The sequence below is a fragment of the Nasonia vitripennis genome, chromosome 2 (genome assembly GCF_009193385.2).
Source record: "Nasonia vitripennis strain AsymCx chromosome 2, Nvit_psr_1.1, whole genome shotgun sequence".
NCBI lineage: Eukaryota > Metazoa > Arthropoda > Insecta > Hymenoptera > Pteromalidae > Nasonia > Nasonia vitripennis.
The window spans coordinates 6,340,491-6,358,982 of NC_045758.1; the positions used below are offsets into that span (position 1 = coordinate 6,340,491).

At 38.4% G+C, this 18,492-nt stretch overlaps 6 protein-coding genes across 14 annotated transcripts in view; 2 read left to right on the forward strand and 4 right to left on the reverse strand.

Moving 5' to 3' along the window:
- The window catches only part of LOC100122558 (protein phosphatase Slingshot), a 108,059-nt gene extending 107,146 nt beyond the window's left edge, over nucleotides 1-913 (reverse strand). The window contains exon 1 of the mRNA XM_031922956.2: nucleotides 489-913. Coding sequence (XP_031778816.1) covers nucleotides 489-545 — 57 coding nt within the window. The 5' untranslated portion in view covers nucleotides 546-913. The remainder of the gene's footprint in view (nucleotides 1-488) is intronic.
- On the forward strand, nucleotides 450-8,900 carry Acox3 (acyl-Coenzyme A oxidase 3, pristanoyl). Of its 7 annotated transcripts, XM_008211091.4 has the most exons (13): nucleotides 1,080-1,446; nucleotides 1,509-1,596; nucleotides 5,666-5,810; nucleotides 6,145-6,270; nucleotides 6,351-6,506; nucleotides 6,563-6,710; nucleotides 6,788-7,078; nucleotides 7,161-7,324; nucleotides 7,394-7,637; nucleotides 7,743-7,976; nucleotides 8,054-8,208; nucleotides 8,278-8,571; nucleotides 8,652-8,895. In XM_008211091.4, exons 2-13 carry the CDS (start codon nucleotides 1,571-1,573, stop codon nucleotides 8,742-8,744), a joined length of 2,076 nt encoding a protein of 691 aa, XP_008209313.1. In that variant the 5' UTR covers nucleotides 1,080-1,446; nucleotides 1,509-1,570; the 3' UTR covers nucleotides 8,745-8,895. The 7 variants fall into 7 exon arrangements, with proteins under 7 accessions (XP_032452223.1, XP_031778352.1, XP_008209313.1 ...); XM_032596332.1 differs by lacking the exons at nucleotides 1,080-1,446; nucleotides 1,509-1,596 and adding an exon at nucleotides 450-636 and having other exon boundaries at nucleotides 8,652-8,881; XM_031922492.2 differs by lacking the exon at nucleotides 1,509-1,596 and having other exon boundaries at nucleotides 1,027-1,143; nucleotides 8,652-8,881.
- On the reverse strand, nucleotides 1,500-4,851 carry LOC100114454 (glutamate receptor 1). The gene is made up of 9 exons (XM_031922958.2): nucleotides 4,546-4,851; nucleotides 4,303-4,468; nucleotides 4,087-4,235; nucleotides 3,386-3,700; nucleotides 3,207-3,315; nucleotides 2,862-3,145; nucleotides 2,414-2,797; nucleotides 1,961-2,345; nucleotides 1,500-1,903 (listed from the first exon to the last, which is right to left on the reverse strand). The coding sequence occupies exons 1-9, from the start codon at nucleotides 4,608-4,610 to the stop codon at nucleotides 1,634-1,636; spliced, it is 2,127 nt and encodes a 708-aa protein (XP_031778818.1). The 5' UTR covers nucleotides 4,611-4,851; the 3' UTR covers nucleotides 1,500-1,633.
- On the reverse strand, nucleotides 8,786-10,660 carry LOC103316660 (serine--pyruvate aminotransferase-like). The gene is made up of 4 exons (XM_016982732.2): nucleotides 10,267-10,660; nucleotides 9,671-10,185; nucleotides 9,251-9,610; nucleotides 8,786-9,189 (listed from the first exon to the last, which is right to left on the reverse strand). The coding sequence occupies exons 1-4, from the start codon at nucleotides 10,417-10,419 to the stop codon at nucleotides 9,015-9,017; spliced, it is 1,203 nt and encodes a 400-aa protein (XP_016838221.1). The 5' UTR covers nucleotides 10,420-10,660; the 3' UTR covers nucleotides 8,786-9,014.
- A 98-nt stretch (nucleotides 10,661-10,758) lies between these two features.
- LOC100122606 (beta-1,3-glucosyltransferase) lies at nucleotides 10,759-13,340 on the reverse strand. Of its 2 annotated transcripts, none has more exons than XM_031922960.2 (10): nucleotides 13,201-13,340; nucleotides 12,929-13,021; nucleotides 12,757-12,866; nucleotides 12,499-12,687; nucleotides 12,290-12,420; nucleotides 12,036-12,216; nucleotides 11,820-11,955; nucleotides 11,603-11,750; nucleotides 11,257-11,530; nucleotides 10,759-11,196 (listed from the first exon to the last, which is right to left on the reverse strand). In XM_031922960.2, the coding sequence occupies exons 2-10, from the start codon at nucleotides 12,996-12,998 to the stop codon at nucleotides 11,032-11,034; spliced, it is 1,404 nt and encodes a 467-aa protein (XP_031778820.1). In that variant the 5' UTR covers nucleotides 12,999-13,021; nucleotides 13,201-13,340; the 3' UTR covers nucleotides 10,759-11,031. The 2 variants fall into 2 exon arrangements, with proteins under 2 accessions (XP_031778820.1, XP_016838223.1); XM_016982734.3 differs by having other exon boundaries at nucleotides 13,121-13,207.
- LOC100122618 (RING finger protein 10) lies at nucleotides 13,278-18,415 on the forward strand. Of its 2 annotated transcripts, XR_004344605.1 has the most exons (12): nucleotides 13,278-14,665; nucleotides 15,044-15,219; nucleotides 15,301-15,518; nucleotides 15,592-15,682; nucleotides 15,768-15,952; nucleotides 16,027-16,222; nucleotides 16,304-16,435; nucleotides 16,512-16,755; nucleotides 16,831-17,082; nucleotides 17,157-17,325; nucleotides 17,401-18,105; nucleotides 18,185-18,415. XR_004344605.1 is itself a non-coding variant. In XM_031922957.2 (11 exons), the coding sequence occupies exons 1-11, from the start codon at nucleotides 14,593-14,595 to the stop codon at nucleotides 17,858-17,860; spliced, it is 2,196 nt and encodes a 731-aa protein (XP_031778817.1). In that variant the 5' UTR covers nucleotides 13,278-14,592; the 3' UTR covers nucleotides 17,861-18,109. The 2 variants fall into 2 exon arrangements, 1 of the variants encoding a protein (XP_031778817.1); XM_031922957.2 differs by lacking the exon at nucleotides 18,185-18,415 and having other exon boundaries at nucleotides 17,401-18,109.
- Nucleotides 18,416-18,492: the final 77 nt, after the last annotated feature.

Genomic DNA, 18,492 nt, shown 5'->3' on the forward strand with positions numbered 1-18,492 from the left:
ATCGACATAATAAACGCGCACGCTCATCCGTACTCTTTGTTTTCGGGGCAGCAGCTCGGGGGTATAGAAGAAAAAAGACATGCATCGGCGTAGAGCCAGTATAGCCTAGCGCGAATATTACCTTTCTCGCGCTGTGCAGTCTGGAAAAACGTCAAGTACGCCCGACCATATAAGGAAACTCGCGTGCAGTAGTCTTTCTCTCTCTCTCTCTCTCTCTCTCTCTCTCTCTCTCTCTCTCTCTCTCGCTCTCCCTAGAAACGTTGCTCTATACACTGCAACGCGATGACGAGCGCAGCTGTATCCTACATTTCGCAAAAAAGAGACGAGGCCCCAAAATAAACAAAGCCGAGGCACACATAATCGGCGCTGTCAGATCAGCAGCGACGGCGACAGATGAGAGAGAGAGAGAGAGAGAGAGAGAGAGAGACGGAGCTACGATATAGAGAGTAAGTAATAGGTATCTCGCCGAACGGGAGAGTCAGACTCACCGAGCTCTGTGGCGAGCTGGAGACACTCGGCGAGCGCTGCACCGTGACGAGAGCCATCGCCGAGGAGGAGGTCGTGCAGAGTGCAGGGAGAGAGGACGATCCCGGAGTCGATGGCTTGACGAATCGCTGCTGGCTCTACTGCTGCAAGGTCGGCGACCCGACGACTCTCGCGCCTCGCGCACACAACACTCGCGGATTAATCGCGACGTATCTACCCGAAGGGACACGCATACGCACAACACTTACACACTTACGCGGGACTCGGGACTCGAGCGTCTGCGTCAGGAGCGGGATGCACACCGGGATGCCATATTATTTTTCGCGCACATCGAACGGCATCACGCTCCGGGCGGCCATCTTTCCATGCACACCTACGTGCTGCGCTTTTACCCACACACGAGAGCGCGAGCTCCGACAACACACAGGATGAACGGAGACGGAGAGATGTGCCCGCGAAATTCTCGCGCATGCGCCGAACACTGCTGATAATTCAACGAACGCGAACCGAACCGGCCCCGATGCTGACATCTCGCGGCGGTAGCTCGCTGTCGGTACGAGCGAGAACCGTACTTATCGTTTCTTTTTGTTTTTAACTTTTTCCGAGAGTTTTTCGACTGCTGGAATTGCGATACTCGGTCCTTGCGAATTGGAAAAGGTAGTGCGCGAGCCTTCTATAAATATACCGACGAAGAGTCAGCTGTCAAAATTTAATCTACTCGCGACTCCTAACTTGTTGCGCATCCTATTTACACATGCGCATGTCTATATTTTTGTTTGTACTTGATAATACATCTCATTCGCACTGTACGGACTAGGTCGTAAATGAAGCCTGTGATTAATCGCACCTTTTTCGCGATTATCTGATCAAACGAGCTTGAATAAACTCGTCTGGTGATGGGACTTATCTAATCAGCTGGGGAAATTGCTCGTGTTTACTCGCGTGTGCACATAGTGAAAGGTGGGTCAACGATATTATTTATTTGAAAACTATCGCGTACCTAACGTTCAATATATTTTCAGTTATGCTCTTTATTTGTCAAAGACACTCCTCTACTTAGGCATACCTTTTCGGTAGATTGATTATGTATTTCCAAGCTCTCTCTAAGAGGTAAGCATTATGTTTCCGAGTCGTACGATGCATGAAATTACATTCTTTTATAAAACAAATCCATGCGATACTTGTTGAAGTTAGGATGTCGCATGACGATGTACCTCCAGTGCCAAGTCTCTGCTGCGAGAGCAAGAAGACTGAATAAGTAACCGATACCCAGAGCAACCACTGCACCTTGGAGTTTGTCAAGATCTATCAGGGCTTTATCAGCTATTCCTTCTCCACGCAGCTCCAAAATCTTTGACTGCTGGGTTATGTCGCTTAGCCACTTTTCCACGAATCCAGCTTCTATGATTCTTTTTACCTGAAGCACAAAATCGTTTGATCTTTTTGACAACTAAATTCAATGTCGAATAATTACCAGTTTATCAACGTGGTGTTTCAAAGGGGAATGCTTGTCCATTCCAAGGGAAATAGGCATGTTCACAACGCATTCCTCCATAATATGCAAATTGTGATCCTGAAATTTGTGCTTGCCTTGGGAGCCATTCTTCTGCAACTCATCTTCTAAAATTTGTCTCTTGACTCTTTCACGCTGTAACACATAAACATTCTCATAGTAGCAGAGTGTTCCATTAGCAACAGCAGCCAAAGCACTTTGTTCATCTTTGGTGACGACGTATCTGCGACTGAGTTTTTGCAAGTACGGATCAGAAGAGTTGATAAAAAACTCTCTGGTCTCATCATTCCAGCTACCAACTGCTACATTACTCTTTCCTAACTCTGGAATAGTGTCTATAGTAACCCTGAAATAGTTAACAGATGAATTACGCCGCTTTGACGACCTTCATATATCATAAGAGAAGCCTTTCACCTGTCGATAGCATTGGCCAGCGTAGCTGTCATACTTGCTCGATAAGTGACAGCAATTAAGATACTGAAAATCCACCACCAGCCTATGAACACGCGCAATGACCAAGCTCTTGGTAGAGAAGGCAAGGAAACTTGAAGTAGCATACTGTACGTGTACAAGACACTATTCTGTGGGTCTGTGAAAAGGTAGAGGCCCTTCCACTCCTCGGCTTGAACAGGGCGTTTCTCAAGGACCTTCATGGTTTTACTTTTGGAAAAAACTTTCCTAGCGTCTGAATCATTATTTTCACCAACATTTACGTGACGCATGTAGAATCGCGAAAAGACGAATGATGTGGCGCAAGCGAAAACTAGAGTAAAAAGAACGGCTAACCAGGTATTCAATCTGAAAATACGATTAAATTGTTGTACCTCTGATACGATTCTGTTTCTCTCGTTTTCGAGCTTACCTGAACGGCAGTATAAGTAGTTTCCACGAATTTTCAGTTAACGATTCGAGTGTCAGAAACGTCAGACATTCCGTGTTGTAAGGCCAGGATAGATCCAGAATCTGTATGTGTCTACTCGTGTAGTGCAAATCTCCGAGATAAAAAACCGCCTTTCCCTCTTTAGCTTCTCCGAAGAGACCGGTGTAGGTATCATTTTTCGAATCGCCCCATCTTTCAGTTTGAATGTTGTCTGGCTGATAGAAATACGGTTTGAAGTTCAAAGCGTTTGCTATTATCAGTATCATCTGCAAACGAATCATCGAACGAATAAACTCCTGATTAATTTTATTTTATTTATATACCCACTTCAAATTCGATCCCTAGAGGTTTTGAATTCGAGCCCACGTCCTTTTGGCTTTTGTAGTAAGCTTGTGCGTCTTCGGTAACCGCCGGCACGTGTTCAAACACAGCCACCCTTCAAGAATAGCAAAATTTTATCAAGTATTGTTCGAATCTACCTCCTCTACAGCCACAATAGTACTAACTGCAATTTTTGCCGTCTGAGGTCATCGGTTTTAGCGGTAAAGTGGTTGATACCGTAACGGAATCTGTTCTGATACCAAGTGTCGATGTACCTGGTGACTATCAACCCTTTTTTACGCGCTGGAAAGGGTATTGTATTCAGATCGTACCACTCGTACTTCTGCAATTGTCTATTAGAGGATCGCCGTTTAAATTCAACGTAGCGTCGAATGAAGATTACGTTAATTATTCGGTTCCACAAATAAAGCATTTCAACGTGGAAGATCCGAAAATCATAAACAAATAAGAATTTCCCTTGCACATTCATGAGTCGTTCCCTAAAAATAGTCATTAATTTATAGTTTTGTGTTTTACTTACATAGTTACAATTTGAACATATGTTCCGCAGCAATTAACTTGTTAATTATGGTCTTTTATTTTTTTTGTTTCTATCGATCATTGTCAATTAAAAGAGCCATTATATAAAAGTGGATGCCTGAATTGATGTGTCAAGTTGCGTATCTCATCTTGCAAATACCGAGATTTTTTGTTAAGATTTATCGCGAATGCAGAAAATAAATCTTAATTAGCGCAACAGCAATGCAGCTTTGTGATACGGTATGCTCATAGCAATGATAACAACTTTTCGTTTCATTTCAACAAATTCAACGACACACAGCAAATTTTTGTTGTCTTCTATCAAATTAATACAATAAAAACTCACTCCTCTGCATATCGAAGTAAACTCGCGACTTGCAATCCGTTTGCCATCATTATCAGATAAACGTCGCAGCCTAGATGTTTGCTTTCTTTTAGAATTCGAAGTAATCGTCTTCGAGGAGGAGAAAATTCTTCGTTTTCTCTAATTAAAACCTGGAATTGCATACAACGTAAATCTTCTGCCATTTGAAAATTTAATAGTTGGAAATCTCGAGCTCACCCTGTACGTCGGTAAAAACTTATTGGCCTTTATTTGACTTATATCAACTTTACGACGATAGTACGTATCTACCATTGACACGATGCATCGACTATTCTCTGCCACTTCTTCTATTAATAGCTTAACCAGCGTTTGTAACTGTTTGTTCGAAGCGGGATAGATCAATCTGATTTTTTGAGGATTTAAAAAAAGTGTAATATTTTTTTTAAATATATATGCCTTGATTTATAATCGCATTCAAACCTTCTGTTATCCGTCACTGACAGAGAAGTGCCAAGACATATTATTAAAACGATAAGGAAATACATTATCACTGAAATTAAAGGCTTTTTTCTTGTTTAACAAGCTTTAATATCACTCATTTGCTAAACAACAATCCTAAGCTTTATATACTAGAAGCTGCTCGCTCGAGTTTTCAGGTCAATCGATTTTTTATTTAGCCTGCACTGCATTTTTCACGATCTCATTTGCATGGAAATTCTTTTAGATTGTTTCATTTTGTTGCACTGCTTAACTGCAGTATATACAACTGAACTGCACGAATAAATCGTTAAACTGAATCCAAGAATAGATCTACGCAAGGAGCCACGATGCTCAACTGCAGATTTAAATTTTAGATGATCAAAGAATATACAACTCGATACTTTTTTTCGTTTATTATTGCTAGAGTTTTAAAACACCGTCTGCGCAATAAACTCCTCGTAGCTTCATGTTAATTGAGAATATTTAAAATTAAAATTGCGTGTCCCCCCTGTAAAGCTACAATACAATCAGTTATTTGTATTTAAATCCAAATGCAAATACTGCCAGGTTATACAACAAATAAAATAGCAATGCAATGTATTGCAGCTACACCCAAAGAGTATAGGAAGTTGATATTTGGCAAATATTTGCGCTCTAAAATCTAAAATAACGCGTAATTATGTAAATACACGCGACTCTGATGACAGGCAGGAGAAGGGGCAGAGAAGAAAAGAGCCGATAAGCCAGAAGGAAGATTGTGGATCGCCAAGTGCAAAAAGCCATGACGCAGCAATCGCTACTCACTCGCGCGCGGATAAACTCGTTTCGCTTTCAGTCTGTCCGCGAAACAGCCGCTCGACGCATTACCGTTTGACGTGTCGCGCTTTAAACGTATGAAGTAAATTCTCTTTGCTGCAATAACGCATATTTTTCTATTAAGAAAACAACTCTGTAATACTAATTTGAGCGTGAATTTTGTTGATTTTCCGATTGAGTGCGTATGTGTGTGTGTGTGTGTGTCATTGGTAGAACTTTTGCATTTTAATTTAATTTTCGCAATAAATCATTGAGTTTTTTGTTGAGCCTCGATTGAAGACTTTTTCTTAATGGAATGTTGCAGATTCTCAACGAGAAGCCTTACTATGATGAAGGACTTGGTGCGCGACACGGTCCGTGGGCCGCTGGATGCTTACAGGAAAAAAGCGAGTTTTGATTGGAAATCGTTAAAGGTTCATTTGGAGGGGGAGGAGTGCGTTAAGTTTCAGGTATGTATGTTTTTTTCATAAGATTCAACTTTGTAAATCCAACGATAAGAAGTAACGCGACGGACGTTTTTTACCGGTAGCAATATACTTCTTTACGATTAGAGAGTTGACGAAAAAAAAGTATGTGTGTATTTTTTTAAATTAAATTTTATCCATATAACGATCAATTTTATAAAAATTGTCAGAATATACGAATATTTATTCGTTTGCTTGTTATCGTACCGCAGTTTTTATCGCTTCGTTTTGATTAATTGTCGAATTCGTTCGACATTATCTGAGGCTATTTGTTGATATAGCCAGCCGAATAACAGTGCAATTGCATTTATTTTTACAGAACAAGCTATGGTCCTTCATCGAAACTCATCCAGCTTTTAAGCATCCTGTGAAAAATTTGAGTTTGGATGAAAACAGGAGAAGAACCGTACAACAAATTCATGCCATTGTGGAAAACGACATTCTTGTGAGAATACGGATAAACTGACTTATCAAGTTGGAAAACTGAGTAACGGAATAGAAATATAAAATAATCACTATTTGCAGCCGATCGAGAGTCAGGGATGGTTCAACTACATGTTTTTGTACGATCCTTCGGCGCCTATCAAGATGGGAGTGATGTATGGAATGGTACCAAGTGTTCTGATATCTTTGGGCACGGAACACCATCACGAGTACTTGGAACAAATGGCCCAAGGAAAGGTTAGTACTTTGGCTATCACTGTGTAAGGGGAATTTCGCTGACGAGATTCTCATAGTTTGCAGGATGTTTCGCCTTGACTGAAATATCACACGGTACGAACGTGAAGGGTATGCGAACGCAAGCCAGGTACGACCCGAAAACGCAGAGCTTCATCCTGCACACTCCCGATTTCGAAGCCGCCAAATGCTGGGTCGGTGGTTTAGGTAGGAATAAAGCAAGTTATTTTCAAACATCTTTAACCACCATAGAAATAAGCAATAAAAATAGCAAACATTTGTAGGAAAAACCGCCACGCACGCGATAGTCTATGCCCAGCTGATAACACCGGACAATGTCAATCACGGTCTTCATCCATTCGTCGTGAAGATTCGAGAACCTGAAACGATGTTACCTGCAAAAGGAGTAACGGTTGGCGATTTAGGCGAAAAAATTGCTTTGAACGGCGTAGATAACGGCTTTGTGATGTTCGATCACTATTACATTCCCCGGAATTCCTTGTTGAATAAACAAGCCGATGTGACAGCTGATGGAAAGTACGTTGCGGCTGTGAAGGATCAGAGTAAACGTTTTGGTGAGTTAGAGAAGTTAACATTTAAAAAGTCACACTCGCTCTTTGATACTAGATTTATTTACGCAAAAAATGTTCGGTTTAGGCGCCTCTTTGGGTGCTCTGTCGGCTGGTCGAGTTACCATAACTTCGATGTGTTCAATGTACTCGTCACTAGCTACTACGATAGCTATTAGATACTGTGCATCTAGAAAACAATTTGGTCCGAATCCTAATGAAGAATGGTCCGTTATAGAGTATCAAGTGCAGGTAAATTTTTTGTGTGCAATCTTGTAATCCATCAGTTTTATTTAAAATTAAGTTAAATATAAATTTTAGCAAGGTCGCTTGTTACCCCATTTGGCAACCGTATTTGCGATGAAAATATTTTCTGCAAATTTCCTGCTAACCATGAAGGATTTTCAAGAAACAATGTTTTCGGGAGAAAGCAGCGATTTAGTCGCCGCAATGGGAATGGAAATACATGCACTGTCTTCCGCGACAAAACCTTTGTGTGCTTGGGCAGGTCGTGATGCCATACAAGATTGTCGCGAATCTTGTGGAGGTCATGGATATTTAAAAGGTAATTAATATAACAAACGATCGCTTTACCTGCAACATATGAGGGAGTCTAGTGACTCGCTGAACTTTTTTTCATGTGCCCTGTGAAAATACTTTTTCGTTTCAGTGTCTAGATTAGGTACTATAAGACAAGAGCACGATGCCAACTGCACCTATGAAGGAGAGAGTAACGTTCTCATCCAGCAGTGCAGTAACTGGCTTTTGAACCAATACGCTGGTCTCTTAAAGGGTAGACCTATTTTGTCGCCTTTGGAAACAGCAAAGTTCCTAGAAAATATTGAGTATATCTTGGGTTTGAAATTCAACCATCATAGTATTGATGAAACTTTGAGGCCAGAAAGTAAGAATTTTTTTCTAATGAAAATTGTAGCGAAGAATATTTAGAAAAGCACTCTTATGAATAATACATTTTTTCAGACCTGCTTGTATGTTTAAGATGGATTACGTGTTATTACATGAAAAAGACATATCAACTTGTACAGTCAATGAAACAAAATGGAAAGAGCGATTTTGTTGCCAGAAATGACTCACAATTATTCAATGCTCGGACTTTGACGCTAGTTTATGGAGAGGTATTACTATTACTACAAAAAATATTACAATTATTAGGACAAAAGTAACAATCGTACATTATATTACAGCATGCCTTGGTACAAGGATTCATTAGGAATAATAATAAACCAGAATATACGGACAATGAAAGAGCTGTATTGAACAAATTATGTTCTCTCTATGCTGCATGGAATATTGAAAAAAGATTAGGCGATTTCTATGCAGGTGGTTTCGCAGCCCCTAATAGTAAATTAGACGTTCTAATCCGTGAGGGTATTATCCAGTTATGCAAGGAACTGGTACGAGAAGCTGTATCGTTAGTTGACGTACTTGCGCCGCCTGATTATATTCTTAATTCACCTTTGGGAATGTCTGACGGAAATGTAAGACAAGATTTCATAGAATTTTAACAATTAAGTTAAAGTATTAGAGACTAAAGAATCATTACTTTTGTTTTTTATAGGTATATAAACATTTAGAAGAAGCATTGCGCAGGGATCCACAGTGCTTTGAACGGCCAGAATGGTGGCGTGAAATCTTGAAATCAAAAATGTGATAAATGGTGCCTAGGGACTTTGTAAAAATAAAACTTTGTGGTATTTGTGATCAATTTTATACAAAATTTTTACAGAAATGTTTATATTTTATCTGTTGAACTTTTATATTGTACGTATAAAACAATATTTATATAAATTGTTCAAAATTTACTTTTACCAAAAGTGCAATGCGATGCAACCTTTTGCTCGTTTTTAAATCAATATCGGAATACTCATTTAAGTTGCGAGAATTTTACATTAATTTTTAAAAACAGTTTGCCATGATGATTTTAAACTATCAATATATTGGATTTGAGTTGAGAAGATTTTGCATATTTGACGGCATCATCCAGTGCACGTAAGACGAGGTCGACAGTCTCGGAGGTCGCGTTCACTCCCATCAGCCCGATGCGTATAATTTTTCCGGCAGTAGGACCCATACCTCCAACGATCTCAAGATTATACCTGTAAGAATATACGAGTATTTTTATCACTGCTATCGGATTATACGAAGCTTTTTACATACTTATCCATAGCGTAGCGAATGACGGTTTCAGCCTTAACATCACTGGGCAGTATAAAAGCACTGACGGTTTTTAGTCTGTGTTCGGGTTGCTTGACGAAAAACTCGTATCCTCTTTCAGTGAGGCCTTCGTGAAACTTTTGCGTAACGTTGGCGTGTCTAGCCCAGGACGCAGCAAGACCCTCTTCCACAATTTGGGCCAGCGCCTCTCGGAGACCATAAACCAGTGTAGCACTTATCGTGTGGTGATAAGGCCTCGGTGTCTCCGGCTCATCGGTCTCGAAGCAGTTCCAATAGCGACCCAGCCAGATCATGTCCAAGTAGAAAATCGGCACCGGGCTCTTGCGCGTCAGAATCTTTTTTCTGTATCCGCACAATCATGTTATCCTAAAACCGAGCGTTCTTTGGAAATAAGGTACTTACTCGGCAGCGGGACTGAAGCTGATGGGCGTGATACCGGCTGGAGCTCCGAGTGCCTTCTGACTCCCGGTGTAGACCACGTCGATGCCCCAGGCATCGGCAAAGAAAGGCTCGGCTCCAAGAGACGCGACAGTGTCGACTATCAGCAAGCCTCCATACTTGTGCACGATGTCACCAAGTCCCTCGAGCGGCTGCTTCAGTCCGGTCGACGACTCCGAATGCGTGACGAAGACCGCCTTGGGACAGTACTTGTTAACGGCTTCCTCGAACTCCCGGAGGCCGAAGGCGACACCCAGCTCGGTTTCCATGAAATCCACGTGGATACCAAGCCTTTCAGCCATGTCAGCAGCCCGTTCAGCCCATATGCCGGCCTTGACGATGAGAATATTCTCTCCGCGCTCGAGTATGTTGCAGATCGCGGCCTGCATACCCCCGTGACCGGATGCGCTAACCGCCAGCGTAAGCTTATTATCGGTTTGGAATGCGTAGCGCAAGCCGGCTTTTATTTCGTCCATCGACTAAAATTTAAAAAAAATGGTCATACCATACATATAACGATTTCCTGTTGGTGTAAAATTTTAAGAAATGTAGATAAGTACCTGAAGAATTTCGGGCTGATCGTGACCTAAAACCTGATTCTGGAGTGACCGTAGAACCCGTTGAGAACAATTGCTTGGTCCGGGCCCTGTCAGTAGTCTCTGCTGCGGCAGCTGCAGCGGCTTCAACAGTTCCTTAGGCGGTTCGACCTGCATCGTTCAATTACTTACTACTCCTGCAACGACACTGTTGAATACTTTACTATTCCAGTTGATCCTCCGACTTTGAAATAAATACCACTTCTTTGCGAATTCTTCAGACGATAACCCTGAATAACCCCGGGGAGTCCCCCAACATTAGTTTAATTCGTAGTATTCACTCTTTCAATGTTTATATAAACAAACTCTTTCGTTACATTGTTATCTTAGCTCCGCGAACTCTGAGATTGATTTGCATGTATCAAAATAAAAAAATTCTGCTAACGATTTCGAAATTATCAATGTGACAAATGTATTGTACTTATATAGGGAAATTGTAAAAATAACTTTGTAGTATTTTTGTTATAAATTTTATATAAAATTTTTACGCTAACGTTTTCATTTTATCTGCAATATTTTTATATACATAGATAAAGCAATATTTATAAATTACTCAAAAATTAAATGCAATATTCTTCATTATTGACAGTTCTGATATGTGTGAGAGGTGACTAATTCAAGTCATATAATACTGTCATCACTCCATCTCAATTCCATTTAATAAAAAATACTTTTAAAAATGCAATGCTTCTGCCTTAAGTTTACTAAGTATCACAATTCTTTGTCATTTCATAATTCCGTGTGCCTGTTTGATTTTTCTTGCGCAAAAGTTTCTAGATCAGCTTCTTGAAACCATTCTTTGTAAATGTGCTCTGGATCTATCAGCCAGAATTTGTGGAACGATATTGGCTCTTGAGAAGCGAGATAGGCTGTTGAATAGTCTATAGGCCTAGCCTACATCAAATACAGTATTGGTTACTTCATAATGAACAAAATTAATCAGTGTTCAAGTACCTGATGTAAAAGTGGTGAATGAGTAAGTTTTACTCCCAAATATGCTAAACAAACTCCAAAAAGAAACATGTCATCAGGTGTGGTTGCACTTGGGCATTTGCATACTCCTGGTCTAATGATCTGTTGTACAAGTGGAGTGGATAGTATCACTCCGGATCCTCCAGTCAAATAATCATAGCCATGAATTTTCGTTGTTCTATATCCATACCTTTCCCCCAATGCCAAAGAGTTTTCGGGATTGTAGCATGTTAGAAATTTGAATAATCTTGCCAAACTAAAAAATTATAATACAATTCTCTTACAAAAAGAATGCAATGGTTATAGCTATTAAAAATTATTAATCTACCTTAACATTGTATCATCGTCGGTAATAATCAACCAAGCTAAATTTTTTTCTTCAAGTATAGGTGCAACATGTTTCAAAATTGCATAAGTTTTTGCACAATGCCCTTGATCTGTACTTGGAACAATATAGCCATCCGGTAAGTTTTCATCTGCAAGGTTACATATTGCTATTAGAAATATTCAAAAGATTCAAAATAAAAATTCAAAGTGAAAATTACCTAGTGTATCAGTAAAATATCCTATATTTTCTGCATATTGTGTCCACGTTTTACGAATAACAGCAAGTCTTTCTACATGGTATTTAGCACAAGTTTTAACAGCAACATATGCATTCTGCTTTGCTGGTACTTTAGACTAAAATGTAGTTAAAATATATATAAAAAAATGTTGGTTGACACAAATTTGATTACACATATAACTTTTCTGAAACTTACACATGGATAAAACGGTTTTGGGTATGTAGCACAGTTGTCATTAGAAACTACACAAAATTCTGGTACATGGGTCAATCTAGCACCTTTACCTTCATTCAAAACAAATGTGGCAAATTCGTACGATGCATCAATTGAAAAATCAACAGTGCTTGATATAAATTCGTTTGCTTGATTAGCTAATCTGAAACATAAGAATATGTATAAATCTAAATATCAAACTCAGTGCTTTAAAATAAAATAAAATAGAGCAGTACCCTTGAAATAGATGTTTAGACATCACAAAACCAGATGCTAAATTAGGATACTTAAATCTTTTTGTATGCTCTGCATAGTGGTGTATTATAGTAGGTTCCTTATCATAAAGAGCATGCCCAATCCATAAATTCTTTAAAGGAAATTAAAAGATTTTAATTTACATTTGTATTTATACATATTTTGTATGAAAATAATTGTGATTACTTACTTTATAGATATCTACATCATACTTATCTAAAATGCTTAATACTTTACTTAAACGGATAACTGTAGTTTCAGTACAAAACATATACCATTGTGCTTCAACTTTTTGGTCATTTAAATAAGCTAGTAACGGAACAATTGTCCATGCTCCATATACATCCAAAGTATGTGTTAAAATTATTTTAGGCGGCTCCTGATAAAATTTGGTGTTTTTTTATATTGTCTCAATATAATTTAGGTAAAAATGGAATAGGTATCTTACTTTTTCCAATTCCTTTGCTTGTTTAACAACCTCTGATTCCAATAGTTTTGCTTGTGCAGCATTATAGCCTTCTTCTTGACTTAGAACTATTAATACTATATCTGAAGGATCTGAAAGAATCAATAATAATTATTAGGATCCAAAAAATCTCATATTGTATGCATTTGTTTACCTAGAGCAATAGTAGAACAAAATAACAGCAATGTAGAAAAAATCAAGCACCCTAACTTGATACATATCATCTTATCGTTCTCCTAGGAAGCACCTGAGACAAATAATAATAATTTTGAATTAAAATTTGTCGTTTATATTCCTGCTATGTATATTCTTATAACTATTTTCTTGGAGAAATATAATACTAAACATAGATGTATATATATTTGTATCATTTATAAAACTGTATGATGTAGTTATCTATCTAGTTGTTGACAAATTCATAAATACCTCACACTAAATATCACACTCTCAATACATGTTACTTTTGTTGTTTTCCTCTCATATCCAACATACTTGGTATTTACAGTTTTCGCAGTGTCGGCCGAGATTAAATCATCTGATCTAGATTCTGATTGCAAGCTCATCTGAATATTATCTTGTTAAAAACAATGAGAAAATCGGATACACATGGCAGGTATGACATCGCAACTATGACATTTGATTAATCCTCACATCGCATTCGCTGTATTCATCGATCGATTTCCCCGAATCGGAGTTTTCGAAAAGGCGTAAAAAGCATTGGCAGACACTCAGCTTTATCTGCATTAAATTCGCACTCTTTATTTTTGCGCAACCCAACCTCAACTTGACTTTCTTTGTTCGTTCGTAACCGTAACTGATGGGCGCAGGTATCAGGTGCTCATAACAAACCAGGCGATTCGCATAAATGTCAGAGTCATCGACCAACGTTTCGAACACAATCTCCACCAAAAGACATAGTAAGATGAGTCTTTAAAAACATCAAGCTCCCGATCCTATCAAAAAATTTAAAATAGCTTCAACTAGCTTCAAACGCTTAGGTAAATGACCGTCTTCTGACGAGCCGCGCAAGTCGAACACACTCGCGGCAAAACTCGCGAGTCGTGGTTAATCCAAATTCCAAAGATAAGGTCATCTCGCGAGCAGTCGAGGAACTAGCAGCGAGTTCGTATCATTATTTTCGTCGCCATCACAGCGACGAGATCGCGATTTTCTCCTGCGTGGTGGTCATCCGCGCGCTCCATTAATTTCATCCTTTCGTCGAGTCCTCGGCGACCGGAGGAGGCTCTCTCTTGGACAGAGCCTGCCGAACCCTCCCCCAGGTGATAATATCAGCGAGTCGCTGAGTCCACAAGAAAAGCTGTGCAACCGCAGCTCTCGACAACGTTCTTCGACGCAACCTTGCGCGCCTGCCTGTGTCTGCGTGTGTGCGTAAGACAGCTCTCATATTTCTACTATACCTATTACTTGTACTAGCTCGCACTCGATATCAGAGCCTGCAAACAGCGAATATTCGCGAGTGTCTACTTAGCCACGCAGAGGCAGCTCCAACTCGGCGCTCCTTCTGTCCTCGTGTTCGTCGCGCGGCCGCGATATACACAGAGCAGCCGACAAATCGAAGGTCTTTTGCTTCGAAACTTTTTGGCACTGTCGATGAACATGGCTTATTGAAGAAGATGAAGGGTCTGCAGCAAGTTTACGTTTCTCCATACGGAGGGGACCACCTCGTCGACTTTGACTACTGCGGTTGCTCCGGCGCCGCCGCTGTTACCGCGCGCCTCGTTGCTGCTTCCATTGCAGCTGATATTTTAGCCAGTGAAAACGGCCGAGGAATCAGACAAGAATATTTTAGTGTTAATAATGGAAAAGAAAGCCAAGTATCAGCAGCCCAACCAAGCCAAGGGCTCTGCTACTGATGCGAAGAAGAATCAAGGTGAGCTTTCGACTAACGCTTGCCCGTACCTATAGTAGCACTTGTGGCCGAGGTTAATTTTTACTATGTCACTCTTTTCTTTGTTATTGTCATTTGTCCTCTTTTCAAATCATATGACTGTTTACTTTGCGCCGGTCCACATTTGAGATGAACGTACTTGCTATTTTTTCCTTATGACTTTTGTGGATCAATCTTTATCTTTAGATTTGTTAAGACTTCTTGATGTTTACCCATCAACAATCGCTATATTGCTAAACTAATCTACAGCATTGTTGTTTTTACTACAAATCTATCTCAAAAATACACTATTTTACATCATATTGCATCACTGGGTTGAAGCTCCATAGTTATGGAAGTGATTTTAATCTTGCGTTACAGATGTCACTAGTTCTAAAAGCTTTCCAAAATCATCGCGAAGGCGTGAACCATCTGGTGCAAATGGTTTCCCCAAAAATGATCAGCCTAGAAAGTCCAATGCACAGAAAATTAAAAACTTTGATAAGAGACCAAAACCTAAAGGACATTATCATGGCGGTTCAAAGGAGGATTCCAAGGTAAACAAAAAAAATATGTTCTCTGATTGAAATCTTAAAAACTATAAGTTGATTTTTAATATAAAATTGAAAACATTTTAGGTAGTGGAAGATGAATCAGCTGAGCTTGGCTCAGTAATGGTCCAAGGAAGTAAAAAGCAGAACTTGAATCATCTGCTAAATTTTCATTACGCTCCGCGTGATGTACAAGGTGGATGGAGCCATGGAAGGGCAAGTGGCTACAATAGTCACCATTACAATCGCTGGCTTCCAGCTGTTCAGCGACACAAGTATAATAAAGAACAATTTTTACAAGCAAAGTGAGTACTTATTGAGTATTGCTGATGAACTGTCTTAATTCAACGATCAATAAAAAATTATTATTGTTTCCAGCTGCCAATTTGTTGTTACTGCCAAGGGAGATTATTCTCTTTATTTAAATGATCCTGACATCTTGGTTGACTGGAAATTGATACAGCAAATTGTAGGTTTCTTGTTGAATACATTTTTACAAATCTCAAATAATTACTTAAATTGTAACTGTTATATATTGATATATATTTTTCTAGCGAGTTCATAGTTCCGACAATCTATCTTGTCCCATTTGTTTGTGCCCTCCTGTTGCTGGAAAAATGACACGATGTGGTCATGTTTATTGCTGGCCATGTATTCTTCATTATTTAGCACTCAGTGATAAAAGCTGGCGCAAGTGTCCAATTTGTTATGAATCTATACATAAATCTGATTTAAAAAGGTAAAATACAAGGCCTACAATTTATTAAAGTCAAAATGCATTTTTAAATTATAATAATAATTTTTTTTCCTTAGTGTTGTTGAAATTACTGAAAATGCTTTAAATATTGGCGATAATATTTCTCTTCGGCTGATGCGTCGAGAGAAAGGAACATTAATTGCAGTGCCAGTTAATGATATTGAATCTGCCCCTCCATCAACATTTTTATCTGTTTCCGAAAATTCTTGCCAACAAGTATATTCAAAGTTACTTTTAGCTCAGAATGCCGACGTAAGTGACAGATTAATTTTCAGAAAAAATAATTTATTCCTCTCTAACAGAGTGAGAATAATAAATGACATTTATTTCTAGATTATGGATATTATAGAATCTGAACGGGTTCAATTAAAACTCGAATTACTGGAAGATCCTCATTCACCAGAAAATTGTTTTATAGAACAAGCTCTCAGTGAATTATTGATTAGAGAACAGCTTATAATAGATGTAAGTAAAATTAATTTTATTGTTAACACAATTGTTCAAAGATAACAAAAATAATCTTCGTAATACTTATCTGAAGGGAACTCCATCAATAGAAACCGAAGAACTACAAACTTCTCAAAATGACGAAAACATCGAATCACAGAATCGTGAAGACGTTTCATCTATAAATAACAATGTTAACACGAAAATCAAAGAAAGTCTCCAATTACTGGATAACGATATTTGCAGTACAAACGATCAGTCGTATAATGATTTAAATCTAAGTAATAGTGACGCAGATATTTCAACAAATTCACAGAAATTTTATTATTATTATCAAGGTACAACATTACTATCTATCGAAAAATCAAGAATTAAATTTGTTATATCTTTTTTATGTTACAATCTATTTACAGCTGATGGAGGGCAAAACGTCTATCTTCATGCAATGAACGTAAAAATGTTAGAGATGCAATACGGCAGCTTAGAAAGGAGTCCTCGTGTGATCTCTGGTAAATTAATAGAGAAAGAAGTCGGCAGCTTTACTGAAGATTTAAGACGTCGTATGAGATATCTCTGTCACTTACCAGTCACTAGCCAATTCGAAATCGCAGAAATAGATCTTCTTCCACCACTTATCTCAAAAGAAGTTTTGTCATCTTTTGAAGGTTCGTCAAGTCAGTGATTATAAATATTGTTTTACTTTCCAATTTTACTTCACGATTTTCTCCTTTCTTGACAGATCAAATCGCTTCCCGTCAAAGAAAAAGAAATCGTCGTGAAAGAGAGGAACGAAAACGCGAAAAGAAAATAACAGAAGAAGAGAATAAACGCATGGGAAAATATCCAACGCCAAAAGTTCATATTGAATCGCGCAAACATTTTCCCCAGTTTCAACCTGAATTTGCTGAGTAAGTGTTTCAAGCAAAAGCAAATTTTATTTCCTCTTGAATATTTGTTCTCTAATTCGTTAACATTACTTTAAGATTTAATGTACCATCACCTCCGGAGTCCGTTGTCGCTTCAAGTGTGGCAAGTAGCCCAACAGCCAGTTCCTTTGACGACTTTTTATCAGCAGCAGGAGCTGACATCAATAATTGGGCAGCATCAGCTAATCATGGTCCATCTTTTGCTCAAATGCTACAAACTAATGGATCAAGAACTGTTGCATGGCCATCATTGAGCACCTCTAAAAGAGCGGAACCTAATAATCCACCTGCTGCAAGGATCCAACAGCATGAGAATATTGATCCAGAAATGGAAGAGTACCTTGCACCTTCTTACAGTCAAAGTTTAGGGGATGCTTTAGCACAAGTTTTGGAGAAAACGGAATTACTGAATCAAGAAGGCAGGTCGACTGATAATTTAACAACTAGTAGCAAGAAAAAGAAGAAAAAAAATAAAGCGACTGTTTTATTTGCAACTAATATGGCTCGAGCGTCTTAGTTTCGGTATAAAAATTGTTTGAATTATTGATTCTGTTTCTGCTTTTTACTTATTAGAAAGGGTATCTTCGCTACCTATATTATTAAAAATAATATAAAACATATTGAATGGACGCCAACTATGTTGAATTATAATTGTTACGCGATTGATATTCATAGGCTACTATTTATGTACATTTATTCAAATTATTTTTGTTAACTAAATTTTAGTTGCTAAGTGGCAAATAAAGATGGATAATGAGCAAGGTAATATTTTCGTTTTAATTTAATTTTACCGAAATATTTCTAGTTTTTAAAATTCTCAACTACTTTAATTAAATTTCAGACAAAAATTGTAAGTGAAATTGCATATTTTAAATTTCGATAGTTTTAAAATGTTAAATTATGCAAGGCAAGACAATAAAAAGACAAGTATAAGTTTTAACGGAGTTGTGTATTTTTTTTTTTTTTAATGCAATAAAAAGTTGAACTTTGACAAATCTTAAAACGTTACTTGTACTATTACATGTTTACGTGTCACTAGAAAAAAGAATGAACAAAAATAAAAATATAGAACATTATTTACGCGCTATCACTGGAATACTGGATGCATGTAAAGGATTAATATATAAACGCTTAGTAGGATAAGAAACA